General features: G+C 51.5%; 1 protein-coding gene across 1 annotated transcript in view; it reads left to right on the top strand.

Annotated features, from left to right (window-relative positions):
• LOC116950310 (small G protein signaling modulator 2-like) overlaps nucleotides 1-27,745 on the top strand; it is a 171,520-nt gene that overhangs the window by 92,087 nt on the left and 51,688 nt on the right. The window contains exons 3-10 of the mRNA XM_076072471.1: nucleotides 15,865-16,030; nucleotides 18,357-18,437; nucleotides 19,666-19,818; nucleotides 22,079-22,146; nucleotides 22,390-22,538; nucleotides 23,576-23,713; nucleotides 24,937-25,061; nucleotides 27,043-27,110. Of these exons, the coding sequence (XP_075928586.1) occupies nucleotides 15,865-16,030; nucleotides 18,357-18,437; nucleotides 19,666-19,818; nucleotides 22,079-22,146; nucleotides 22,390-22,538; nucleotides 23,576-23,713; nucleotides 24,937-25,061; nucleotides 27,043-27,110 (948 nt within the window). The remainder of the gene's footprint in view (nucleotides 1-15,864; nucleotides 16,031-18,356; nucleotides 18,438-19,665; nucleotides 19,819-22,078; nucleotides 22,147-22,389; nucleotides 22,539-23,575; nucleotides 23,714-24,936; nucleotides 25,062-27,042; nucleotides 27,111-27,745) is intronic.

Consider the following 27,745-nt stretch of genomic DNA (forward strand, 5'->3'; position numbering starts at 1 on the left):
AAATTTTTTTTAAAACCCCCCGCTTATCTTAGAGTTCTATAGCGATTTTATCCAAGGCACTTTACATGAGTTATGAATGCTACAATGAGGGTAACTAGAAGTGATATATACGGTGAATGGGGTATAGGGAGGGCGGTTAGTGGGCACCGGGATAACGGGGGTGATGCCTAGGGATGGAGGGAAGGATTGGGGCAAGGGAGACGAGGGGGGGGTCATGAGGCATGAGCGCAAACTCTACAGGGAGAGGGGGGCTTCTCGCTTCGTGTGGGGAGGGGAAGTTTGTTGCAGTGCGAAGGGGGCAAAGAAGGGGAAAAGGGGGGGGGAGGGCGGAGACGTTGATTGTGTGGGGGGGGGGGACGGTGAGGAGTGGTGAGAGAGAGAGCCGGGCGGGCGGGGACGTTGAGCGAGACGATGGTGCAAGGAAAGCCTCGAGTCGCCCACAGCACAACGGGCTCACTTCAATTGTCTCATCGCCCAACCGCTTGGCCCGTCACGTCGCCTCCTCGGCCACTTTCATTTGACCCGGAGAGGCGTAAAGAGAGACCCAAGCGTCGTGTTCAGGGTGAAATTGTCAAGGGATGAGAGCGAGAGAGAGAGACGTTCTAAATGATGTAGCCGCAGAGACTTGCGGTGGGGGGGGGGAGGCAGCTTTTGTGGAGGAGAGCCTCCAGTCAGACGGTGCTTCGCATTGGCGGTGCCTCTCCCAATGCGGGGCCCGATGTGGCTGAAGATATTTGATTGATCGTAGATTTGTAGGCTCAACGCCACCAGGGAGGAGGGGGGAATCCCGTTATTCGGGCCCAGGGTCTTTACTCGATTGTGATGCCATCTGGAGGAGCGTGGCGTTTCCTACACGAGCGTTGTCACAGCTCGGTCACAACTTCACCTGGGCATCCTCACTCCGGCTACCACCGGAGTTCATATTTGTCATTGGCACTGTGCGTGTGTGTGTCTCTGTGTGTGTGTCTCTGTGCGTGTGTCTCTGTGTGTGTGTCTCTGTGTGTATGTCTCTGTGTGTGTCTCTGTTTGTCTCTGTGTGTGTCTCTGTGTGTGTCTCTGTATGTTAAACATACAGTTTAACAGCAGAGGTCTCACTCCGAATCAGTAGAGCGGCAATATCTTTTCATCGGTTGCGTAACGCTGTGTGGAAGCTACCTGGTCTGTCGCTCCGCACTAAGCTTCAGGTCTTCTCGGCCACGGTCATTCCCTCCCTTCTCTACGCTTGCGAAACGTGGACCCCCCTAATGGAACATCTTCGCCGGTTAGAAACATTTAGGCTGGCCTGCCTACGATCCATCCTGGGTTTAACCAGACTGGATTGTGTGAGGAGCTCACAAATCCTTGAAAGATCTGGGCAGGGTCCCATCGGTGAGCTCCTCCGGCAGGCAAGGCTGCGATGGCTGGGTCATGTAGCCCGCATGCCCAGCCACCGCATGCCGAAACAGCGTTTGTTTGGCCGGATTGAGGGGGCTAAGCGGGCGCGGCACGGGCTAGAGAAGAGATGGAGTGATGTGGTACAGGAGGACGTGGAGCTGAGTGGACTTGCCGATGACTGGTACCAGCGGTGTCAAGATCGGCCTCTGTGGAGGAGGCTCGTGAAGGATGCTACTGGGCAGTTGGAGGTAGTCGCCCTCAAACAACAACGGAGGGCGGAGGAGCGACGCTCACAACAACGAGCGGAGCGCCGGGTGGCTAAAGCACAGTAGGTTGGCACAGTAGGGGGCACAGGTGGTGCATCAGCCGGTTATCTCAGTCAGTCGACCCGTGACACCTGGGTCTGCCCCGTGACCTCCTGCCAGCGGGCGTTCGACACTTCACGTGGCCTCAGGGTGCACATAGCCTGGCACAAGCGTCGTGGTGACGTCACCGCCACTTAGTGGCGAATGGCGGTTGTTGTTGTTGTTGTTGTGTCTCTGTGTGTGTGTCTCTGTGTGTATGTCTCTGTGTGTGTGTCTCTGTGTGTGTCTCTGTGTGTGTGTCTCTGTGTGTATGTCTCTGTGTGTGTCTCTGTGTGTCTCTGTGTGTGTCTCTGTGTGTGTCTCTGTGTGTATGTCTCTGTGTGTGTCTCTCTGTGTGTGTCTCTGTGTGTGTCTCTGTGTAGCGGTTAGCGCGCTGCGCTATGTACCTGGCGACCCGGGTTCGATTCCTGCTCACGGCCAACACCAGTGACGATTATCTGAACTTTCTTGGGCCTCCCCTAGGTCGACTTAGCCTTAAATAAGTACCTGGTGCGGTGTGTAAACATCGCCACTGGGGAGACAAAGGCGGTCGGGCGTGGTGCTGACCACCCACCCCCTCGTGTACCGTTCCGGCCTTCATAGGTGCTCGCTAACAGCACTTGCCCCTACAGTCTGTTACGGGCTACACGGGGGATCTTTATCTTTGTGCACAGACTGCCCTACATGATATCATAACAACAGTCTGGACCACTGGATGTGACTCGCACGGTCCTCGGGTCACCTACATGCAAACAAGTGGATTGGTCACCGAGAAATCACTTCAGTTGAATTCATTAGATTATGTGAATATACCGGAGTGATTAAAGGAAAATATCTGCAACAGGCGAAGTGCACTTTGTTATCAAGTTGTAGCGGACCTTACATAGAGCAGCCCCTGTTGGAAGGATATCCGATATTTAAGTAATTTTTTTTGAGCGTGACACTCAATTCTAATGCGGTTATGCTACTTCGCATTATTCCCGCGAATGCGTTAACCAGCGTGGAGCGCTCGATACCCAACAGAATTGATGTTCTTCGTTACCAAAAAAATGACCGCGTGATTGATCACCGAGCATGGGTATTGATTCCGGGAATACATTGCATCGCAAAATTAGCGCGCCTCTTTGAATGTGGTGTAGACATTTTTTTCCATTTGTCGCTGTTTTTGTTGTTGTTGTTGTTGTTGCTGGTGGTGGTGGGCAGTCTCACAGTCGACGGACGTTGAGGCATTGAGCAGACTTTGAGCTGGGAAGGCATCGTCTCTGTACGTCACAGCAATGCATTCTTACACAGGCAGGAGAGGGGCGGTCACCGTGCGTGGCTCGCTGTGCCCTGAACCCCCCCCTCCCCCCCCCCTGACCTGAGTTCGATTCCCCGCCTTGACTAACACCGGTAGCAAAGTGATAACTCAACTTGTCCTGACTAGAATAATGACGTCCCCTCGCTTAGTTCAACTCCTGGGCTGTGTTGTTGTAAAAATAACAATGTGACATCTTGACGTGACATAGCATCGCCTCGCCCATGCCTGTGTAATAAGAGACTACGCCGACGGTCGCCGACCGGCTGCATAGGCACCGCTGTATCAGCCATAAGCCAATCAAGTTAAGTTGGGATCATCTGGGCGGAAGTTCAGGGGCGGAGCTCAAGGGTGCTCGCCAGGAACCATCGGGAAGGTTCTAGAAGGGGCGTGGCTAGAGGCGGGGCGTGGCTCCGCGTGAGAGGGATATAAGGGGAAGCAGGAAAGAGGCTCGGGGTCAGTGTGGGAAGTCTGGAAGCGGGACCGCGTCTCGCACCTCCGGACACGTGGCGGTCCGAGGGTTGCCTCCCTGCACGCCGCCGGCCAGCGGCGGGCAGGAGCGGGGAGCGCGAGCGAGCCGTGCGCGGGACGGAGTCAACGCACACCGCGCAGAGAAGAACGGAACGGTTAATATCCGAAGAATGGAGGAGCGTGGAGCTGCTCAGCCGACACAGATATAAAGAAAGAAAGACACAAGTCAACGTTCGTCGTCGAAGTGTTTTTTTTACACCTGCATTAGAAGTTGTTGCAAACTATTTTTTTTTAATGTTTGGACGGCTCCCCTCTCCAGCCCACGGAGGCGAGGGAGGCCCACGGCGGCCGGATGGAGTGGGAGGGGAACCCGGCACCGGGGAGCTTCGGGAACCCAACTCCGTGGAGCTTCGCGGCTCGTGCTGGCTGGGGGACTTTTATCGGCTCCTGCTGATGATTATAGAACACTAAAATGGGGTGCATCTGGTCCCACCGAGTACCGTTGCGCATTGTTCTTGACATTAAATAAGTCACAAACCGGTCCCTGGTTTGCTTTGTTTCAACTCGGTTCAGGGGGCCCATTGGTTGATGGAATGAATCGTCGTTTTATTTTTTAAAACTTTGATTTGGCGACGAAGCAGAAAGCCTGCCCGTTTTGTTGTTATTACCCACTGGACATGGCGTAATGCTTTTATATGAACTACAACACGCTCGTATTGCTCTGTCAGTGTCCGCACATGTTGCTGTGCCAGGTGTCGTGGAGAGGAAATTGAGCACAGGCAGAAAAAAGCAGTTGACTGCTAAGTCGGGGGAGAGGTAAACAACCTGAAATAGAGCACAGGCCTGGAACGTGACATCTCAGCACTTGTAGTGATGCGCTAGACACAACCAAAAAAATGTGTTTTCTTATCTGTTCTTTAGAAGATGAGGATGTAATTGTTGATAGCATCGAGCTTATGAGTCATTTCAGACTACTTAGCTGTGTCTGTTGTTCTTCTCTGTAATCTAAGAATTGGTTACAACCAAATTTACAGAAGTAACTTCATAACGAGCTCTCACAATCTTGATTTGAAGCTTTCGTGACTGCAGGAATCCATACTCTTTGGTTCTTTCGAATGTCAGCAGTCCTATTTAAAGCTTTCGTGACTGCAAGGATTCATCTTCTTTGGTTCTTTCGGTAAAGTAACGTAGAATGAGAATAAAATAATAAAATAAAACAATAAAATTCTCACGACGTTTCGGCCACAAAACAAGTGGCCGAAACGTCGTGAGAACCTGTCGTCCCGACAGGTTGTTCCTTTCACCTGAAGAAGGCCACTTGTGTTGTGGCCGAAACGTCGTGAGAATTTAATTGTTTTATTTTATTATTTTATTCTCATTCTACGTGACTTTACTGAAAGAACCAAATAAGTCAGCAGTCCTGTTGTATCTGTTCCACCTGATGACGGTCGCTTGTGTTGCGATCAAAACGTCGTGATTTATTTTATACCTATGTGACTTTACCGACAGAACCAAAGAGTGTGAACTCTCACAACTTTATTTTGCTTGTTGTTTTGGATTGTGGGGGGAAACCAGTGGACCTGGAGAAAACCCACTCACGCATGTGGATATATCTCAAACCTCTGCACAGATAGATTCAAGAATCCATATCTATACTGTCATCTTCTGGACACTTCACAGGTCAACCCTACAACACCTGGCATCCCCAGTCTCCCATCCATTACTTAACCAGGCTTTAACTGGGTAACAATGGGGTGGTCCATCGGGTCTTAACTAAGGGAATAGAAACGAATAACATCTTAAAAACGAATGTACGTGTCATGACAACGCTGGGACCAAAATCAATGCCCTTTAGTCAATCCACTGCTGGATGAGGGCCAGACGATATAAACAAATTTTAATAAAACTCAGACGAACTGATATCAACGCTTAAATACTGCCAAGTGTGGATAACATTCGTGTGGTGGCAAGGATCAGAGAGAAAAAAAAACACCCAAACTCTTGCAAACCACCACGCGGGCATAGACGCAACAACGAGGCCCGGCTTCGCAAAGCCTCGCCTCGGTTGTAAAAAGAGGAAGCGTGGCAATTTCAACGAACACCAATGGGGGCCCAACATTTTGGGTTTGTTTCAAACGAGCCACACCATCAACTCTCGTATGAGGGCCCCTTGTTGACGGGCTCGCATTGGCCGGGTGAAGAAAAAGAAGAAGAAGAGGAAGAAGAAGAAGATATGAAGAGCGGGAGGAGAAATCGTCTGTGGCGCAGACGGCGGCTTAAATCACCGCCGACTTGGTGGCCATAAATGCAGAGGCGGACAATGATTTGCGCTGCGCTGGCTGCCAGCCTCCCGTTGGCTCGGGTCTCTGGTAATTATAGCCGTGTGGCGGCGTGCACACACCCAACCCGTAATTCGCTCGTGATTAATTTGTCCGTGCTCTGCATGGATGGGGGGGTGGCTCAGGGGGTGTTGGTCTGGCAAACACAACCCCCTACCTCCTCGTGGTGCCGGACGGCAACGCTGTAGTGGGCAGTGCCGTGGGGGAAGGGCTAATTTAGACTGGCCTTTCCCTTCATGGCGTTTGTAACCACCACAGCGGTTAAATGGGGGCTCTGGACGGGTGCGAGGGGCTGGTAACCCCTCCACCTTCAATTAACTATCACTAAACTACGATGTAAAAAACGTATTAAGCTTGTACCCGAGGCCCCGGGGCGACAGGCGTCTATGACGCCTCCTGGCCATCATAACAACAGTCTGGACCACTGGATGGATTCCGCAGAATTGGAAGGATGCACTGGTGGTCCCCTTCTTTAAGAGGGGGGACCGCACAGACTGTAACAACTGCAGGGGCATCTCACTCCACAGTGTGCTGGGAAATGTCTTAGCAAGGATTATTCAACATTGCCTTTACAGGCACGCTGAGGAGAGGCTTGTGGAGCCCCAATGCGGTTTCAGGGAAGGGCGGTCCTGCACAGATGCCATATTTTCTCTTCGTCTGCTATAGCAGAGGTGTAGGAAATTCCAACAAGATCTACATCTCTGCTTTAGTAACCTGGTCAAGGCCGATGATACCATCAGTAGCCCTGGGCTCTGGGTTGTTCTTCGTGCTTTCGGAGTCCCTGACCCACGAATATTAAGGACCTTCATGATGGTGAGCAGGCTCGGGTAGAACTACATGACCAGGAGTCAGAGCCATTCCCTGTTCACTTTGGGGTGCGACAGGGATGTCCTCTGGCTCCCACATTATTTAACATCTATTTCGACCACTTAGTCCGTGAAGCCTTCAATAGCTGTACCGGAGGAATTTCCATCTGGTACAGATACAATGGGAGGCTGATCGATGCCCGGGTGCGGCCAAGGGATGGCTCCCTATTGCTCAACCATGTGTAGTGACATATGACGTCACTACTATGTTGGGACTGTACGAGCGTAGAAACATATGACGTCACTATCATGTCGGCTCGGAATGGGGGCTGTAGGCGGGTGTCACGGGGGTCGCGTCAGGCCGTGGCACTCAGCGTGAACCCAACAGGACACGTGACTGGATAAAGGGGGGGCAGGGGCCCCAGGGGGAAGCTCAGAGGTCACGTGGTTGGGGGCCCGGACCTTCCCGAAGGATCGAGAAGGGGGGCGTGGCCTGGGGCGGAGCCGGCCACGCCGGAGGGGTTATAAGCGGGATGTGAAAGGGGAGCTGGGGGCTGTGATGAAGACGCCATGAGAAGTCTTCAAGTCTCCGATCGTCGTTCGTGACCAGGCAGCCGTCACCTGCCCTGGGTCACGCTGCGCAGTGTTCCCCGAGTGTTAGTGAGATTAGAAACAGTGGCCACCACCTTATGTATAGCGTTCACGTTGGTGTTATGCGTTAATAAATAGTGTTGCCTCCAAGTTGAGTGTGCGCCTCAATCGAACCCATTACACATGTTACGTATGCGGATGATCTGGTAATTGCTGCTCACTCATAGGAGGGGTTGGAGGCGCTGCTGCTGAACCTGGAGCTTGCCACTAATAGGTGGGGACTTACCATCAGCCCCACCAAAATGAAGCACCTGCCTGGGTATTTTGTACCATCGGACACTCCACCCCCACATCACCAAATTGGTGATAGGGCAGTTGTGGAGAGAGTGGAGAGTTTCCCATACCTGGGCAGTGTGTTCATGACCGGCTCCGGTTTGACAGCAGAAGTCTCACTCCAAATCAGTCAAGCGGCATTATCTTTTCATCGGTTGCGTAACGCTGTGTGAAAGCTATCTGGTCTGTCGCCCCGCACGAAGCTTCAGGTCTTCTCGGCCACAGTCATTCCCTCCCTTCTCCACGCTTGTGAAACGTGGACCCCCCTAATGGAACATCTTCGCCGGTTATAAACATTTAGTCTGGCCTCCCTACGATCCATATTGGGTTTAACCAGGTTGGATTGTGTGAGGAGCTCACATATCCTTGAAAGATCTGGACAAAGTCCCATCAGTGAGCTCCTCCAGCAGGCAAGGCTGCGTTGGCTGGGTCATGTAGCCCACATGCCCAGCCATCGCATGCCTAAACAGCTTTTCGGCCGGATCGAGGGGGCTAAACGGGCGCAGCACGGGCTAGAGAAGAGATGGAGTGATGTGGTACAGGAGGACGTGGAGCTTAGTGGACTTGCCGATGACTGGTACCAGCGGTGTCAAGATCGGCCGCTGTGGAGGAGGCTCGTGAAGACCGCTACTGGGCAGTTGGAAGCAGTCGCCCTTCAACAACAACGGAGGGGGGAGGAGCGACACTCACAACAACGGAGCGCCGGGTAGCTAAAGCACAGCACGTTGGCACGGTAGTGGGCACAGGTGGTGCATCAGCCAGTCATCTCAGTCGACCCGTGGCACCTGCGTCTGCCCCGTGACCTCCTGCCAGCGGGCGTTCGACACTTCACGTGGCGTCAAGGTGCACATAGCCTGGCACAAGCGTCGTGGTTACGTCACCGCCACTTAGTGCCGAATTGCGGTTCAGGTGGGTGGCCACAGGCAAAAAACAATGATGCGGACAGATGGATTTACTGTATGGGGTGGCCCTGGGCAGGAAAATGCTTGGATGCAGACTAAGTCATGCACTTACATACATAGTCATACAGATATATCATAAGAATGTACAGCTCTTTGTCAACCCACTGTCAGGGTGAAGGCCTCCCTTCAGGACAGGTTTAGGGGGTTGTTTGACCATACTTCACCACGCCAGTGAGTGCGGTTTGGTGAATGGGTAAGCCACAGGTCCGGTTCGGGTGTCACTCACCACAGATGCTGTTGCCATGTGGCCGGGAATGTTCTGTCACCGGCGCGTGGTAAAGTTCTGTCACTGGCGCGTGGTAAAGTTCTACCACTGGTGTGTGGTAAACGTGGTAAAGTTCTGTCACTGGCGCGTGGTAAAGTTCTACCACTGGCGCGTGGTAAAGTTCTACCACTGGTGCGTGGTAAAGTTCTACCACTGGCGCGTGGTAAAGTTCTACCACTGGTGCGTGGTAAAGTTCTACCACTGGTGCGTGGTAAAGTTCTACCACTGGTGCGTGGTAAAGTTCTACCATTGGCGCGTGGTAAAGTGCTGCCCCCTGCTGTGTAGAGCAACGTGACTCTTCTCCAACGTGGAGAGTTGCTGATGGCACGACCAGGATAAAGTTGGGCGGTTTTTTTTAAATAAATATAAATACATTGCACACGTTAGGCTGCACGACACTGCCTCCGTTTTCTCCAACGTCATCTCTCAGCGCCATCCTCCAGCGCAAACCCCAGATGCCCGATTTAAACTTCTTTGTTATACATCCAGAAGATAGACGAGAATCATTCCCGGCATTGTGACACCGTACCGACACGTGACATTTTTCGTGTCCTCACTTTAATCGTGCCAGTCTGTGTGCTGTGTGCGTGACTGCGCGTGTAAGTTGTTGAACTCTGTTTAAAACAAAAACAAAACCGTATCCTTGTTTATTAGTTGACGTTGTCAGAAGGCTCTGCGACTGCGTGGGTTTCTGAAATATATTTCTAGTGGCTTCGTGTGGACCTGAAGCAAGGGTTGCTCACAAGGGATGCTTGACATTAAATATTCATGAACCTGTTGATTCCATATAGCTCCAGTGCGAGCATCTCAGACACACACAGCAAAGCGGTCTTGTCAGTGCAGTACCCCCTTGTCTTAGGAGTTAATGTCATACGATTGTACAGTATGTAGTGCACGCTACAGTTCTCAGGTAAATGTTTCATGGACCAACTTGCCAGACGTCAGAAGCAAAGCAGTGACTTTGTCTGCCTCCTCTGGGCTTCACGTTCATACAATGGTGGGCACAAATACAGCGATAGTACTACGATATACCGTACGATATATATCAGAGTATCCAGAGAAATCGCATGCACAGATAGGGCTGCAATCGATGTGACCTCTGGCCTCCTAAAGGCACCTCACTGCCCTGCAGGGTGAGCGTCTCGCCCGCGTGATGTCCGCGCGTGCCACCAACCCCCCACCTCGGAGTTTCTGGAATTGCGGCCGCGCGCCACCACGTCTGGCTTGATCTCGTCACGAAGCCTTGATCTCTGCTCGCAGGATTTGAGGTAGATGCTCTCGATGATCAGGCGGTCTGAAACCTCTCGCCGCACCGCGCGATTTTCGTTTTTTATTACGACGGAAAGGGTTAGAATTTGACCGCGAGCGAGGAGTTCAAGAACATCGCTCCTGAAATTGCAGCTTCCAGCTCGCTCTGCCATCGCCGCGGATGATTGAGCGGGGGGGGGGGGCACCGGTTGCGGCACTTGGGCTGCGACTGCGTTGACACAACACAAATAGCCAGCCAACGTTGGACAGAGAGACAGAGAGATTGAGTGAGAGGGCGTTTGGCGATCGCACTCAATTCCAGCACCATTATTACATCACGAGGCAAGGAAATGACAAAGCTGCATCTGGTGGTTTCAGGTTCGAGTGCTGATGCATTACAGCACTCCCCCTCCCCTCCCCCCACGTAACCACAAATGCTTTGTGAAAAGTTTGGCAATTGTGGTGCGGTCAACAGTGCGGCTTGATTGCGTAGTGTCGGGCACAATTATTTTCGAGGTGGGAGCGTGCATGGGTTTTGCCGGTTCGAATCCCAACATTTCTCCGATAAGACTGTGGAGGCATAGCACCTGATTGGAAGTGGAACATGACATCCCTAAATGAGATTAACTTGAAAGAGAAGATCAGTGTTCTTTGGTTCTATTCGGTAAAGTCACGTAGGTAAAAAAATAAAACAACAAAAATCACGACGTTTCGGCCACAACACAAGCGGCCTTCATCAGGTGAAGGGACCAGACTGTCTCGAATACTGCGCTGGGGTGAAACAGAGCCAAGCTCAGGCCACGGGGGGATGCCCACAAAATGAAACCCTGACGATCGAGTGCAATTTATGACGGGATAATGTGATGACGAAGTTTAAGAGCTTTGACATTAAAAAAGTTATTCATTTGAAATCCGGCTATTACATTTTGTGCCGTTTTCATTATCACCACCATCATCATTATTACGCTGGTACTTCTTGCAGTGCTGGGTATCCGACCTGGTTGCATTTTGTATGCAATGTTCGGTTGCTAGGAAACGGCAGCGCATCAGAACCCCCGTCTCATTAAACGCCGGTGGTGGTTTGACCCGACTCTGTGCGATTATGGGGATGTGACATTTTCTGTCTGGCGACAGTTTTCTCTCTCTCTCTCTCTGTTACTCATGCAGGGGCCGGGGGGGGGGCATCGGAAATTGCAGAATTGTAAATTTTTGGTGAAAGGTCCAATCTGTGGGTGGATTTAATTACACAAACCCAAAACAGGCGCTGTGGTGCAGAAGTTGGCATGGCCGAGTCTCAATTTGCGTTTAAAAAAAAGACAACTTTTACGGATGTTTCCTGTTATGGAAAACCTGATGCTGCTATATGGTGGGATGGTTTGCGCACTGGAATTTGCAATCCAGAGGTCGCAATCCACCACGTTTACCATTCCTCCGTACTGCCCGTGTTCGATCTTCCCACATCTGTCCACCCAGCAATGTGTGTATGTTGAACTTTCGCACCGTACGTAGCCAACCGTGCTAATCGGAGGCGCGGGGGGAAGGACAAGAAACGAACACGCAAACAAAACAGTTCTAAAGAAATTAGTTTTCAAACTAGATTTAAAAGTGCACCACTGCCAGTGGCTTCCTAATATCACAAGTGCGTTCCAGACGGCCGTAGAAGCGCATCTGAAAGCGCGCGATGCAGTGACCATCTTTGTTCGATGGCTAGCCAAAAAGGTTCGATGGCTAAGAACGTGATGAGGTGAAGAGTGGGGACCAACACCTTATCCGAGCTGTCTGCCTGGCCAGGATGTCTCGCGGGGGAAGGGTGTTCATTCTTCGCGATTGTGGGAAACCCTCCATCCGTGTTCTTATTGAACCTTGCTGTCGATTCAAATATTCCTTTCGTCATTTCCCCCGAGTTTTTATCCTGAAAGCGCTGTCGTCCTCGTGTCATTGGATGATGAACCCCACTCAGAACTCCGACAGAGCAGTGCATCGCCCAGTCCACTGAACGAGACGTTGACGAGCTGCTTAAAGAATCTCTGCGATTGACTTATTATCGTGGAGTAGCGTGTGCCTGTGATCCAGCACTCTGAAGGCGAGGGTTGGTGGAGCATGCAAAATGTTGTGAAACTCTTTTCCCGTGGGCGAGGAGGTGATATATCCCGGTTTTACAGGAGAATGCGGTACAGCATTGTGGACTAATCTCTGTTCGTTTCCATTTGTTCGGGGATATGATATCGCCTCCTTGTGCGTGTGGATTTTCTACCGGGTGATCCGGTGTCATCCCACGTGTATAATAAACACTCGTCATGAATTGGTTAAAAACATATTTTTAAAAACAAACCAATGCAGGACCTTCTTGGGATAAAAAAAGACCTTGGGCACAATGTAGCATTATTGGATAAATAAAAAAAGAGTTTAATTATTATTATCCACACTCGTGTAGAACTCTCCAGTCTCGCTACAGAGAAATGTTGACAATGAGTCAAATCTTCCCACGCAATGCCACTAATGGGGCTTGTTTAACCATACTTCACCACGCTGACCTATGTGCAAGGGGGCGTGGGTCGGAGGGCTACACCATTTCAGATATCACTCGGCGCTGACGTTAGGTGCGACCAGGTTTCGAACTCGGGTCGCCGCGTTCATATGGCAGTGCTCTAACCAGTGAACCACCAACAATGTGCATGTTCGATCGCATCACGTGAGTTAATGGGATCAATGGTGAGAGAGAGAGAGGTGTGTGTGTGTGTGTTAGCGGGTTAGAACTTAGCGGTGCATTCACTGGAGAGAATTACGCGAACTCACAATTCATTTGCGTGCACCGGCTGGCTTGTGCCAGGAGACGCGATCCGTGGCGTGTCACCGTGCCCACCAATAACCGCGGCTGCATGACCGGTCGTACCGAGATCTCCGCACCATGCTACGCCGCTCCGCCCAAGCTGGTGCAGTCACCGCCGTGCCATCTGTATCGACGTGGCACTGAACTTGCCAAACCTCGCCGTGCTACAGCCTTGTTTTAAATAACGCACCACGTGCCGATTGTCACGCGACGCCACGCATCCGTCCCGTGTCATGCAAAACCCCCTGGCCGCACGCTATCGCTCCCCGCTAAGAGCATCCCCGCTGGCAGGGCCAGTAGAATACTCCCCCCCCCCCCCAGGTGACAGATGAGCTGGTATCTAGCTTTTTTGAGCCCCCCGAAATTCGCCGTGGTCACACGGTAATTTTTAAGGCCGGTGCATAGAACGTGTCGCTGCGAAGATGTGCACTCCAGTCTTGTGCTTTGGAATGCAATTCAGGTTTTGCTCAAATTGTGAGCAACTGAAATCAATATCGCTCACCGTTGTGTGCGCGGGCGGGCGGGCGGGCGCGCGCTAATTGTGATCTCGGCAACTTTCATTCGGCGGACTGTGCTCGAGTCGGTCACAGCACCTGACTGAGCAGTTGTCATTGCACGCAGCGGAGTATAGGCCTCGTGGAGGCCAAATTTAATCACACCGAGAGCAACTGGCGAGAGTCGATGAACTCAAGACGCCTGCAGTCTTACCACCATGCAACGTAATTCCCAACAAGTCTCAGGCACTTAGCACACAGCCAGTGGTCTGCAATATCGGATTATTATATTGCGTTTTTTTGTTGTTGTTGAAATGTAAAACGTTTTCCTCGCCCACATTATCTTCCCATTGCGCTATTGGTGTTTTGTCCTGAGATTACAGAAATGTCCGTAGGAAGCCCTTGCAGTGAGCATTGTACCTCCTTGTTTTTTTTGGAAAACAGCCCTCGAACATGATGTCACACGAAAGCATCAGGTCTGAAGTCACTTGGATAGACCTCTTCATCCACACCTTCCGTCCTCCCTGAAAATCACGTTTGTCACATCAATCAACACCGCGATGTTCAATTATATCAAAGCGGGAATACGCACGCGGTAATTGAATGAACGAAAGGCGCATTTGATGAAGACGGGCGTGGGTTGTTTTGTTTTGGGCGGTCGTTCAGCGAACGGGCCGAGAGACGAACAGCCCCCAGTGGCAAGGGACAAACCCGGGGGGAGTCTCATTACATTGGTGCCGGCTTGGTGCTCTCAACATCGGTCACAAACCCCCAAGTTCCGAATGATCCTAGTAGCAAAAGTAGCTACATATGTAGTAGCCTCATATGTGTGGTGTTTATAATGACGAATACACTCCTTATGAGGCACACTCTGCTTATTGTAATACTTCTCTTGCATAGTCCTTAACACACGGAGAGGTATACGGTCCCCTCACCCGATACCCTAAGAAGGTACAGCCTCTGGACTTAGCGGGACCTACACACAGGTCTCTTGCTAACCTAAGGAGGTACAGCCTCCTATCTTGGCGGGACTTACTCTCGAGTATACCGCTATCTTAGAGTCCTCCGGCTTGGACCTAGGGGAGGCTATCTGACCCACCGCTGGCCCGGTGGGTCTTGACCACTGGATACGCCGAGCCTTAGCCCTCAGAAGGGCTGGAAGGCTGGGTCCAGGGTCCTGTCTGTCTTCAGCCCGGGCTTCGGTCTTCGTGTAGGGAGAGAACTCCCCGCGCTCTGCGCGCTCACCCTTCTTATACCCGTTTGTGGCCAGGTCTAACCAATCCCACATTTCCACGTGGAACTGTCTGATTGGTTCTTACCACAGTGTAGCTGTGATCCGCTTCACCTCGTCTGACCCCAACCGTTATTCACACAGAGGTAACGCTGCACTGCCCCTTTGATACCTAGTGGCAATGCAGGTTACTGAACAGTGAGTAGTTAGCACCTCTACATGTGTAGTAGCTACGGGCTCCGCACTTTCAAGGGCTCCGCGCTAAAATGCTTTCACGCTATCAATTCCGATTCAGTGATTCTGCACTTGCTCTATTACTATAGTACTATACTGCCTTCAACTTGTATGAACGATGGGTGTTTAAGGTTAGCGATTTGTCGTATTATCTGGCTGTAAAGCAATTGAAAAAATACAATTACTTTACTGTGCAAGTTAAAAATCGTGTGTTTTAATATTTACGGTTTTTCTTTTATTTAGGGCCCATTTATAATAGATGTTACAGGCCCCGCACTAGCTTAATCCGGCACTGCCACCCTCCCCACCCCCAAAGCCACCTGATCTTCACAGCAATTTGATCAAACATATTCAACTTCTGTGAAAAGGGAGAGAAAAAAAGCAAACAAACACCAACCCCATTTAAAATGTTAATTCGCTTGTGCTGAATTTGAACAACTCCGAAATCAGCTGTCTGCCGGCTGCTCATCTTCCATGCGGTCTGTGAGGCCCCCACCACCACTACCAACACCACAACCACCACCACCGCCACTACCACCACCACCCCACCACCACCACCGTCCCCACCACCACTACCAACACCACAACCACCACCACCGCCACCACCACCACTACCCCACCACCACCACCGTCCCCACCACCACTAGTAACACCACAACCACCACCACCACTGTCACCACCACCATCCCCACCACCACTACCACCGCCACGTCGTCCCGCATATCCTCCACAATCGCCACTTGCCCCCCCCTCCCCCGTGTCCCATTCCCCGTACGCACGCACGCGCCTGCCCCGCGTGTGCCGCCCTGCGTCACTCACGCTCCCTGTCCCCCCGACTCGCACCCCCCACCCCCCTCCCCCCCCACACGCACCCCCACTCCTCCTCACTACCACCTCCCACCCCCCACTCCCACCCCCCACTCCCACCCTCCCCCCCCACTCCCACCCCCCCACTCCCCCCCCACTCCCACCCCCCCGCTCCCCCCCACTCCCCCCCCCACTCCCACCCCCCACTCCCCCCCCACCACGTGCGTCGCTCGCAAAGCGTCCGTGGAGTCGTGCCTGCTGCACGGACTGCGGCGCCGCGCCGCCGGCTTCCTACGCAGCAACAAGGTGGCAGCGCTCTTCCTCAAGGTGGGCAAGAGCTTCCCGCCCGCCTCCGAGCTGTGCCGCCGGGTGCAAGAGATGGAGCTGCTGGTGGAGAGCGGCAGGTGCGCCCCGAGCGTGCTCGCCACACGCGGAGAGAGGGCGCGGCTCGCGTCTGTATTTGGTGGGGGTGTGGTGGTGGTGGTGGCGGTATGGGGGGGTAGTGGTGGAGGGGGTCAGTGCCGGATGATCCTAGTAGCTAAAGTAGCTACTACATATGTCGTAGCTAAAGTAGCTACTACAAATGTCGTAGCTAAAGTAGCTACTACAAATGTCGTAGCTAAAGTAGCTACTACAAATGTCGTAGCTAAAGTAGCTACTACATATGTCGTAGCTAAAGTAGCTACTACAAATGTCGTAGCTAAAGTAGCTACTACAAATGTCGTAGCTAAAGTAGCTACTACAAATGTCGTAGCTAAAGTAGCTACTACAAATGTCGTAGCTAAAGTAGCTACTACAAATGCCGTAGCTAAAGTAGCTACTACAAATGCCGTAGCTAAAGTAGCTACTACAAATGTCGTAGCTAAAGTAGCTACTACAAATGTCGTAGCTAAAGTAGCTACTACAAATGTCGTAGCTAAAGTAGCTACTACATATGTCGTAGCTAAAGTAGCTACTACAAATGTCGTAGCTAAAGTAGCTACTACAAATGCCGTAGCTAAAGTAGCTACTACAAATGCCGTAGCTAAAGTAGCTACTACAAATGTCGTAGCTAAAGTAGCTACTACAAATGTCGTAGCTAAAGTAGCTACTACAAATGTCGTAGCTAAAGTAGCTACTACATATGTCGTAGCTAAAGTAGCTACTACAAATGTCGTAGCTATGGGCCCCGCACTTTCAAGGGCCCCGCGCTAAATGCTTGCAAGCTACCAATTCCGGTTCAGTGATTCTGCACTTGCTCTATTACTACAGTACTATACCGCCTTCAACTTTTATGAACGACTGGGTGTTTAAGGTTAGCGATTTGTCGTATTATCTGGCCGTATAGCAAATGAAAAAATGCAATTGCTTTATCATGCAAGTTAAAATGTGTTAAAAAAAATGTTTTAACTTAGGGCCCCTTTATGACATGTGCTACAGGCCCCGCACTAGCTTAATCCGGCACTGTGGGTGCGAGATGGTGGTAGCCTTAGCGTAGCAGCGCCCGTTCACGTGGTTGCTTTTTCGAGTCACCGCAGACACAACCGCAAACTGACGCCGTTGATTCGAATCCAGATACGGTCAGTAGCGCTAAATGCCGAATAAAAGGCCCAGTTGAGGGCCAGAAAACCGACGGGTCGCGGTCTCTCCCGAGCGGACCAACTAAGACCCTGAAAGGACTCTGAACACCTCAACCGGTGACTTCCTAAACATAGCCTCGCCACCCTCAGCAGGCGGCAAGGCCTAAGGGATCAATGCTTTAAATTCCACCGCCGGAAATGGCGGCACGTCGACAATAACTTCCGCAAGGGTGTTCACGTGACGGTCATCAATATATAATCTGGCTGTCGCCTGATGATGCCGGTTGTAATTACTGGCGAAACGTCGTACTCAGATTGTAAATGTTGTGGCTTGGCTCTCCAACACACCGGTGCACTGTACTAGTGACGAATTGGCCACGTTCTGTTTACGTGACAAACCCTTACTAGTTGGCTGTGTCGGGCGGTGGCGGGTTTAACGACACATTTATATATTCAAGCGAATAATATTGGTCGCGAAATCCCACTACGTGTTAAACTGTTTGTGTACTCGTGTACATGTGAGCCCCCGAATGAGGAACGGCCATCACCATCTCGACCAGCAGCCACTCGCCCGGCCAGTGGCTGGCCGGTCGATGTTTGGTGACATCGATAGCCGCCGGACACAACGGGAACGCTCAAAACAATTTACGAGGCCAGAGAAAGAGACGCGAGGAATGGCCGTCGGTGCGAGACGCGTTCCTGACATGCGACCCTAAAGAGCCGGGGCTAATTCCACCGAGTCCGATGGGAAATGAGACTGGAGCCAAGAATCACGCTCCGTCTCAAAAGGACAGGAACGGACAGCCACTAATTGCTTCACAAACAATTATGGGCAAATTTCCAAAGGGCCGACACAGACCGGCAGTCACGCACATTGGATTACCGATACCGGTTCATAACCTCGACACCGCGGCCACGTTGGTACTTTCGGAAGGCCAACCGGCCCAGCTACGAGAAAGATACCGAAGCCCAATTGAACCAAAGCTCTGAAAACTTCGATAGATTAATCAAATTTACGACAACTACTGCGAAAGTCTGAATCACGGCATGCCATCAAACCACGAGGGAAGGGTTAAATCGTTATGGGCTAATGACGACGACGATGAAGCTGGGTTTTTTTTGTTCCCCCCCCGTGTGTGAGAAGACGTTTTTTGTTTTCCCATTCCCCCAGCGATTCGGTACAGAACTTCCTGAGCTCGTTGCACGCGTTGCCGCAGGATCTTCACAACTTGGCCGTGGATCCACTGTACAGGCAAGTGTCCGCTGCGGTTCTCGGCAACACTCCGCTGGCTACTTTTACGCTCTATAACCGAACCGTGCCCCGCCGGGGTCATGCCGACACAGTCCGCCACCGCACCCTAACGGAGAGAGGGGGCCCACTGCGGAGACCGCACCGCAAGTCACCCCGTGGAACGTTGATCGCTCCCTGGCCGAGACGTCGCTTGACAATCCATGGGGTTATCAAAATGGGTTTCGCTTTTTACCCGAGGCTTGTCTAAAAAACATTGCCTATAGCCCGTCGGTCTCCCTTGAGAGACCCCTGTGAAAGCAGATCAAACTCGCTGTACGGGACACCTGGGCTACCACGCTCTGACACCCAGGATTGGTGTGTTCCCCTGTCAACCGCTTTGCCTCCTTGTCCTTACAATTGCCCTCGGTAATTGTTGTGGAAGTGGCATCCATGCTGGTAGTGCCAGCGGAGTGGTCCCCCAGGTGACCGATGAATTGGCGGTCACACTTTGGTGAATTTTAGGCCGGTGCATAGCTGCCCGTGTTGTTGGGGGAGAAATGCATACAGTATAATCCTGAGCTTTGCAATGCGGTGAAGGTTCCTCTCAAGCTGTGAGCGACTGTAATTAACTATCGCTCACCGTTGTGTGAGCTCTCGCTATTGTGCTCTTGAGAACGTCCACTGGGTGGTCTGTGTGCGAGTGCTGTGGGTCACGGCACCTGGCCGAGTAGTTATCAATGTGCGCATTTGAGTGAAGGCTCACGGAGACCAAATTGAATCTACACGTATGTTGGACCTTATTCGCACCGTACTGGAGCCAGCTGTGCCAATCGGAGGCGCAGCGGGAAAGGACAATCGGTGCACTACCAGGTATTGGTAGCGTAGCGGTTAGCGCGCTGCACTACGAACCCAGCGACCCGAGTTCGATTCCCGCTCACGGCCAACACCGGTGACGATTATCTCAACCGGTCAAGGGCCTCCCCTAGGTCGACTCAGCCTCAAATGAGTACCCGGTGCGGTGTGTAGTAAACATCGCCACTGGGGCGAAACAAAGGCGGTTTGGGGCGATGCGTTGCCCGCCCACCCCTTTCGTGTGCCGTGCCGGCCTTCACGGGTGCTGCTCGCTAACAGCACTTGCCCCAAAAGTCTGTCAAGCCTACACGGGGTGTGGCGTGGGGTAATCTTTGTCTTTGTGTGTGTGTGCGCGTGCTTCTTCCTGGGGGGGGGGGGCGGGGGTCGGGGGGGACAGGAGGGCGTCGGGCCGCGAGCCCATGAAGCGGCAGACCAGCGCGCAGAAGGGGGCCAACCTGTCTCCCCAGGCAATCCGCCACCTGTGGGTTCGCACGGCGCTCTTCGAGAAGGTGCTCGACAAGGTGGTGCTGTACCTCGTCGAGAACGCCAGGTACGCCACCACCGCCACAGCCACCGGCACCGCCACCGCTCGCTGTGCTGAGAAACGCCGGCCGATTTCAAAATTTGAAGAAAACATAAAACCGCAACGGAATCCCGCCGCTGTCGAGAAATAGTGCGGCGCCCAAGAATACAAAACGCGCCGCAGGTAGCCTCGAAGGGCTTGGGTGAGGTGGTGGGGGGGGGGTCTGCCAATTCGCTGCAATGCTTTCATCCGAAATACGTGAAAAACAATCAAAGATAGAACAACCGGTTCTCGCTTAAAAATTTAGTTTTGCTGCTTAACGCTCAACCAAAGGAAAACAACCACAATGTTATATTTTGAACGGTTTCTGAATGACACCAGGCTCAAACATGTTCATGGGGCACTTAAAATCGAGATTTTGGCGCCTTTAAATGAAAAAAATCTCGGATTTTCAGATCTTTCCTGTTGTTTGTGGCCTAAAAGCTACCGATGTAGCACATTTCGGATTTCTATCTTGTCGGGAAGTACCCTCGAGGTTGCTGAGACATACAGATTAAGGTCTTCATTCATAGCAAGGGCGTAATTATAATATATATTGGGACACATCCCCCCCAATATTCAAATATGCTCAAAATGTCCCCCCCCCCCAATATATTGCTAGAAAAAATAATTGCTATGCTATGTAAATAAAAACAACGATTTGCTAAACCTTGGCCACAATATCTGGACTTGTCTTCAAATAAATCAATGCATAGATTTCTGTTTACATGATTGTGGTTATGGTAGTACTTTATTAATCCATAATCTCTGCCATTACATACAATGAAACAAGAAATGGTAAAAAAGTAAAAACAGAGCAATGTAAATACAATACCACTGTTAGACATTATTGTAAAAAATAAACAAAAAGTCCATCCCATGTGTTAGTGATTTTTTTCTTCATATTTTAAGCAGGAAATGAGTTTTCAAATGTAGATATTTTTCTGATTTGGGACCCCCAGACACCCTGAAAGATTTGGTCCCCCCCAATGTTGACTCCATGGCTACGGCCTTGATATATAGATACCCTATAAACCATGCCGGACGAAAGAGGAATATAACGAGGCCAAATAGAATTGATGCGTCATTGGAATGACATTAGTCGGAATTGGAGCACGCGTTGGATTGATTTAGAATCACAATATTGAATTCATACTGGAGGAATCTGCTGAGCTACAAAGTTCTTATAACCTCCCAAGGATAGTCACTGTGTTCATATTCTATGCACAGACGTACCGTTTTTGTCTATACACTGGTTGCTGCTGCTGATGATGATGGTGACGCTGCTTTTTCATTAACCCGAGCTGCTGACACCATAATTCCACCCTTTCAATTGTTTTTCGGAATATTTATTGAATTTTACAAATGAAGTAATTATGAAAAAGTAATCAGCGGGGTGCATGTTAAGTAATGGTAATCTTATAACGTGGAGTAATAATGCAACATTTCCCATATATCCGTCTTCAGTCATTTTAATTAAGAGTCACATGCTTTGAGATACTCTTGTATTAGAGTTCCTAAAATAATTAAATACGGTAGTTATCCTGAGATCCTTAAACAGTGCGTTTAATGACCAACTTCGCTCGGCAGGCACGTGCTAATGAATCAATTAAGGTCTCATTTCATGCTCACAACACACGAGTTGAATTGTCTAAGAATCAATTATTCATGATTGATGTAAATGATAACCGTGCGCGAATGTTACATTTGCGCCCATGCCATGAATGTGTGTGGACGCCGAATATTATCGAACCTGTAACGGAATTCACAAGCGTAGGGCGTTGAATGGTGGTGTCTTTATATATTTCTGCGTTGAACTTCTTTCGCACGCTAAGTAGCCAACGGTGCTAATCGGAGGTGCGGGGGAAGGGCTACACAAAAAGCAGTTCTAAAGAAGTGAGTTTTCAATCTAGATTTAAAAAGTGCATAGCTCCGGTGGCTTCCTAATATCGGAAGGAAGAGCGTTCCAGACGGCCGCAGAGGCGCATCTGAGAGCCTGCGTTGCGGTGACCGTCTTTGTTCAATGGCCAGCCGAAAGCCGCTGCGAGGATGACCGGAGTTCACGTGATGGTTTATGCTCATTGGTGAGATTAGCGAGGTGTTGTGGTCCATTTGTGGCAAGCGCTTTGTGTTGCATTGGCCATGCTGGCCACAAGTGAGCGTAGACTTTATCTGCAGTGGGCGTTGTTTTGCTCGGAGCGTATAAGCACTGCCCCCCTGTAACGCCGAGTGCTGTTGTGTTTAACAGCGTCTACTACGAGAAGGACGCCCTGCTCGCAGACCCCGTGGAAGGACAGCTGCTGGCCTCCTTGTTGGGTGAACAGCTCCCTTACGTTCGACGCATCACAGCGCCAGCACAGCTCCATCACCAAACGCATATGTGTGCCCTTGCATGAGACCGCATGCGTGCGTGTGAACACACACACGCACGCACACCTCTTTTCGTGGTGCTTGTGCATGCATGTGCATTATTGTGCGTGGATATGTGTGGTGGGTGGCGCCTGTCTGTACGCGCGCGCGCGCCTGTGTGTGTGCGTGTGTGCACTCGCGCGCACGCAGTGGGTCCGTGTGCGCTGGAGTACACGCGCATGAAGACTGCAGACCACTACTGGACGGATCCCTCCGCCCAGGAGCTCGTGCAGCGACACCGCATCCACAGCCCTCGCGGTGGCCGGGCCGAGTCGCCCTCCAAGCGTCCAACGCTGCACGTGAGACTCGCACAAAGACAACGACACCCCCCCCGCGCGGGCCGAGACAGGCCGTTAGCGAGTACCCTATGGTGGACGGCACAGTAGACCGCGAGGGGGTGGGTGGCCAACCCCGCGCCCGGCCGCCTTTGATCTACCTCGTGGGGATTTTTACTCACACAGCACCAGGTACCCATTTGAGGCTGAGTCGACCTAGGGGAGGCCCAGAACTGACTCGGATAATCGTCACTGATTGCTGTGCCGTGAGCGGGAATCGAACTCGGTTCGCCACGTTTGTAGCGCGGCGCGCTAAACGCTACACGACCACTCCCCACACACGCACACAACAGCAGCCACAGAGGTCCAGGCAGTACCGGTCCAGCTGCCGCCAGAGGAAATGGCAGCCTCTCCTCCGCAGTGAGCATTCGATTCATTCCACATGGCCAATTGTAGTGGTTTCCTGCTGTTTTGAGACGAACCCTGAGGGGAGGGGTACAGTCTCCTGGCGCCACCAGATGGGGTTTGGCCAGAACACTTCATAGATGCCGTGTCCCCCCACCCCCGGGGACCTCCGGCACCAGCTTATTTTAGTGTTTTCTCCATAGTTTTTATTAACCCCTCGCATGGAACATTTACCCGCACATGGAGAAATACACGCACATACCTATGCTCGAATCTTCTATCATTTGCCCTATCTCGTCAGATATCAGGAGCTAATCAGGGCTCAGTCTGGATACACAGCAGGTTTATCATTAACCAGCACAGACGTGTTGACAAACAACAACAACAACACGTGGTAGACCCAGGAAACCCATCGCAGGGCAAATTACTCAATTGTGAATTCACGTAGCGATTGGTGGCAGCCTAACTGCGAAAGCCTGGCAGGAACCCTCCTGAAAAGAACAAAAACGTCACGAGCCTCGGCGAGCCGTTCCCCCCCCCCGCCCCCGGGCGAACGAGCGTTCACGACCGTGATGCATCCCCGCTACTTGCGTACAGCGGGCGCGTGTGAAGCTGCGTTGAAGCCGCGTTTTCCCGCGTGCTCCGCGCCGCCCCAGATCAAGAAGCGTCAGTCGAGCGCGGGCAGCGTGTCGGAGGACCGCCCGGTGACGGCCGCCCGCGACTACGTGGAGTCGCTGCACCAAAGCGCTCGCAACGTCCTCCTCTACGGCAAGAACAACGTCCTCGTGCAGCCGGTACCGCACGCACGCAAGCACGCACGAAGGCGGGGCCGGCACGCTCGGCTCTGCCCGTTTGCTCCCGCGCGTACCCCCTGCGACTACGTTCCGCACGTGCGCGTGTGTACGTGCGGAGTGTGTGCGCTTGGCGCGTGCACGAGCACGTGCGCGCAGCGGTTTGCATAGCGGTCGGCGCGCTGCGCTTCGGATGCGGTGACCCGAGTTCGATTCCCGCTCACGGCCAGCAACGGTGACGATTATCTGAACCGCGTCCTAGGCTTCCCCTCGGTCCACTCAGCCTCAAATCAGTATCCGGTGCGGTGTGTAAAATTCACCACGAGGAAGAAAAAAGGCGGCCGGGTGTGGTGCTGGCGACCCACCCCATTGTGTGCCATGCCGGCCTTCATAGGTGCTCGAAAGCAGCACTTGCCCCATAAGTCTGTTGAAGCTATATGGGGGATCTTTGTCTCTATGTGGAGTGTGTGCGTTGGTTGGGTGGGGGGAAGCAGTGGTGTAGTGCTTAGCGCACTGTGCTATTGCAGGCCATGAATGACATAATTGGCCAGTGAAATTATAACCTGTCCTGGGCATCGCGTAGGTCAACTGTGTTAACATCAGCGCTCGAGAGACAAATGCAGCAAGGCACTGTTCTGACCACACCGCACCCTCATGCTGGCCTTAATTAGGTGCGAGCGCTTGCCCAGACAGCCTGTATAGGCTGTACATGGGATCTTTGTATTTGTGGATCAGTGTTGTCGGGATTAGTGCACTCTTACAATCCCAGCTCCGTGCTGGCTCGGTGCTCTGACACGGTATTTGTCCTAAGGGCCACCTGGACTGTTCTGGCAGTGGTTGTGTTTGACCTTTAGTCGAGTTTGTGACTATTGCTGTTATTGCGGTGGTGGTGGTTGTTGTTGCGGTGGTTGTGATTGTGGTTGTTGTTGTGGTGGTGGTTGTGTTTGACCTTTAGTCGAGTTTGTGACTATTGCTGTTATTGTGGTGGTGGTTGTTGTTGTTGCGGTGGTTGTTGTTGTGGTGGTGGTGGTGGTTGTGTTTGACCTTTAGTCTAGTTTGTGACTATTGCTGTTGCGGTGGTGGTTGTTGTTGTTGCAGTGGTTGTGGTTGTTGTTGTGGTGGTGGTGATTGTGTTTGACCTTTAGTCGAGTTTGTGACTATTGCTGTTATTGCAGTGGTGGTTGTTATTGTGGTTGTTGTGGTTGTTGTTGTGGTTGTGCTTTCAGCGTGGGGACGTGGAGCCCGTGCCGGGATACCTGTCCCTGCACCAGGCCGGCGAGCGTCTCACCCTCAAGTGGACCCCCAATCAGCTGATGAACGGCAGCAGCCCTGACCCCGAACACGAGAAAAAGTAGGGCCCAGTAGCGCGGGCGCCTTCACCGTGGCTGTCTGCCCCCCCCCCCTCCTCCTCCCCCCAACTGCTCTCACTGGCAGGCAATAGCAGTGTCTCACTAACACACGTTTCGATTTTGTTTTAACTCGTTATTATAATACTGTCACATTAACAAACAAAACATTCTCACATGGAACTCTCACAGACAGTGGTGTAACGTCGTATCATGTCAGAGGGCGGGCACGATGGAAATCCCTTCAGTCGCCTCTTCATCCACACTTGGCAGCGTTCCTTCTCACGTGGTCCGCTTAGAGCGGCCTTCATCGCACACACATCAAAACTGGACACGCGTACCTTCAAGCTGCAGATTTAATACTCGTAGGCCTTCGCGACCAATATCACCCCCCAAAAAATAAAATATCTATTTCGCAGATCAAACACGATGGATTGTTTCGTGTTTTTCGGCGGCCAGCCCCTTTTACGCCTGGGATAAGACCATTGAGGAGCCACTCCGCCTGACAGCACGGGATGAATGCGTGGCTGAAACGCGGCGTTAAACCCAGGGTCCCAGTTTAAACCGCCAGCTGTGCTCGCCAGCTATGCTGTGCAGGATGGGGGGGGGGGGAGGGGGGGTCGCGTAGATTTTGTGAAACTCCCTCACTCGCCGGGTGGGCTGCAAGGTGGCCGGAAATTTGCAGCACAGACAGTGGGTTCACGAGCACATCTGTGAGAACCTTTGATGCCAGCGGTCCTGTGGCTAGGTGCTGAAGCAGCGTTTAGTCCTCTTGAGCCTCCCGGCCACCTACCATGTTTGGCGCTGTTTGGAAGTTGGTAGTTTAGTCGTTCAGTTCAGTTCCATTTATTTTGGTATAGCCCTGTGAGCCATTCGGCTCTTGAATCGGGTGCAACCGCAACAAACAAAAAACAAAAACGTGAACAAGAAAACATCTTAAAGTGACTATGTGACTGTGCAAACAGAAAATCCAGGAAAAAAAAACAGCAAAATATTCCTGAAAAAGCACCGTACACCAACGCTGTGTGCAAAAATCCCAGTGGGATGAAAGTCAAACAACAACAACCACAAGACAACTTAGATTAAGGCCATCGGTCTAACTCCTTACTACAACAAACAAAAACGTGGCCAAACCAAAAAACGTTTTCGAAATCACCAAAATAAAGCCATAAATGCAATGTAACAGTGAGCATAGGGACTGTGACCAAATTTTTAACAATAAACTAAATAAATAACATGTAACACCAAACCCTAGAGCCATAGCTGGCTGCATGAGTCACTCCACAAACAACAGGAGCATCAGTCGGAGTATCACATTTTTTCAATGCACCTTTAAGATCAGCACACTAAATCATTAATGGTACTGTTTAACACTTGTCATTTTGTGGATTTCTTGTGATTGCCGGCGCTGCGACTACATAATGTCGTTTATGATTACTTTGCCTGTATTTACGATAATTTATTCATACAATGTTTACCCGTACCTGGCAAAGAGTTGCATGTCCTTGCAGCGACATCGGAGGGTTGTCGCAGATTACGTGTTCAGTGCTGTGTGGTGCTGTCAGTGGCAGCAGTTGTGGTGGTAGCATTGGTGGTGACAGGAGTGGTGACGTTCATGATTACGGTGTGAGTGTTCATGTGTTGGGCGTGGTGGCATAATGGTCGTAGAAACACCGCTGTCATGGTATACTTAGGGACAGTGGTATTCATAACGGTGGTGGTACAGCAGTTATGTGGTCGTTGGTGGTGACGTTTGTGGTGGTGGTGGTGGTGGTTCATTGACGGTGCTGGTGTTGGTTGTATGGCAGATGTATATATTTTGATGGTGCAATGGTGGTGGTGATGATACGATGACGATAGTGGTCATGACCATATGATGATGATGGTGGTGGTGGTGATCGTGTAATGGTGATATGCTGGTGTGCTCTGTTGCTGTGAATGTGCGCTCATGGCTATCATGGTCATGTGGTGGTGCGCTCTGCCCAGCGTGTTGTGGGACTACGCCATCACCGTTCACCTGGAGCACATCGTCTACATCCACTGCCACCAACAGCGTGAGTCCCACCGGCCGAGGCCTCTGCCCAAGCAGTGGCCGTACAGGTCACGTCAGAGTCAGAATCTTTATTTATACTGGAGGAACCCCGATGGGCTATAAAGCTCTTTTTCACAGATGTTCAGTAGGGTCAGGTCAGAACGTTGCAACAACAAAGAACACACAAGCGCAATTTAAGTGCAAAGTATAGGAAAGGCAAACAAAATACTTAAAATAATATATGCAAATAAAACTTTAAATACTTTTGTTTATCTTACCGGGTAAAATCCACTCGGCTATGAGCTTCCCTTTCAGAAGCGACCTGGCCACAAATGACAGCTCAACACGTGGAAAATGTATAGCTGCCAATAAATAATATATAGACGCATGTTTCTCATTTGTGTGGAGGGGAAAAAACCGGAGGACCCGGAGGAAAAAAAAATCCACGCGACCACGTGGAGAGAGAGAGAGAGAGAGCACGCTTGCCACGGTGGTGGTGCCACCGTTAAACCAGATTGAAGCCAAAGTCTACGCGGGTTTGGTGGATCCTGCCGATCTGTGAAATCCGCCAACCCGCTGGACTGCGCGCGGTGGCCAGAAGGTGGAAAGCGCGCCACGTGGGCTCAATAACTCATCTGCGTGGACGCTTTTGAGTGT

Source organism: Petromyzon marinus, chromosome 38 (assembly GCF_048934315.1).
Source record: "Petromyzon marinus isolate PM22_M1 ecotype Great Lakes invasive population chromosome 38, UKy_Petmar_22M1.pri1.0, whole genome shotgun sequence".
In the NCBI taxonomy this organism is placed as follows: domain Eukaryota; kingdom Metazoa; phylum Chordata; class Hyperoartia; order Petromyzontiformes; family Petromyzontidae; genus Petromyzon; species Petromyzon marinus.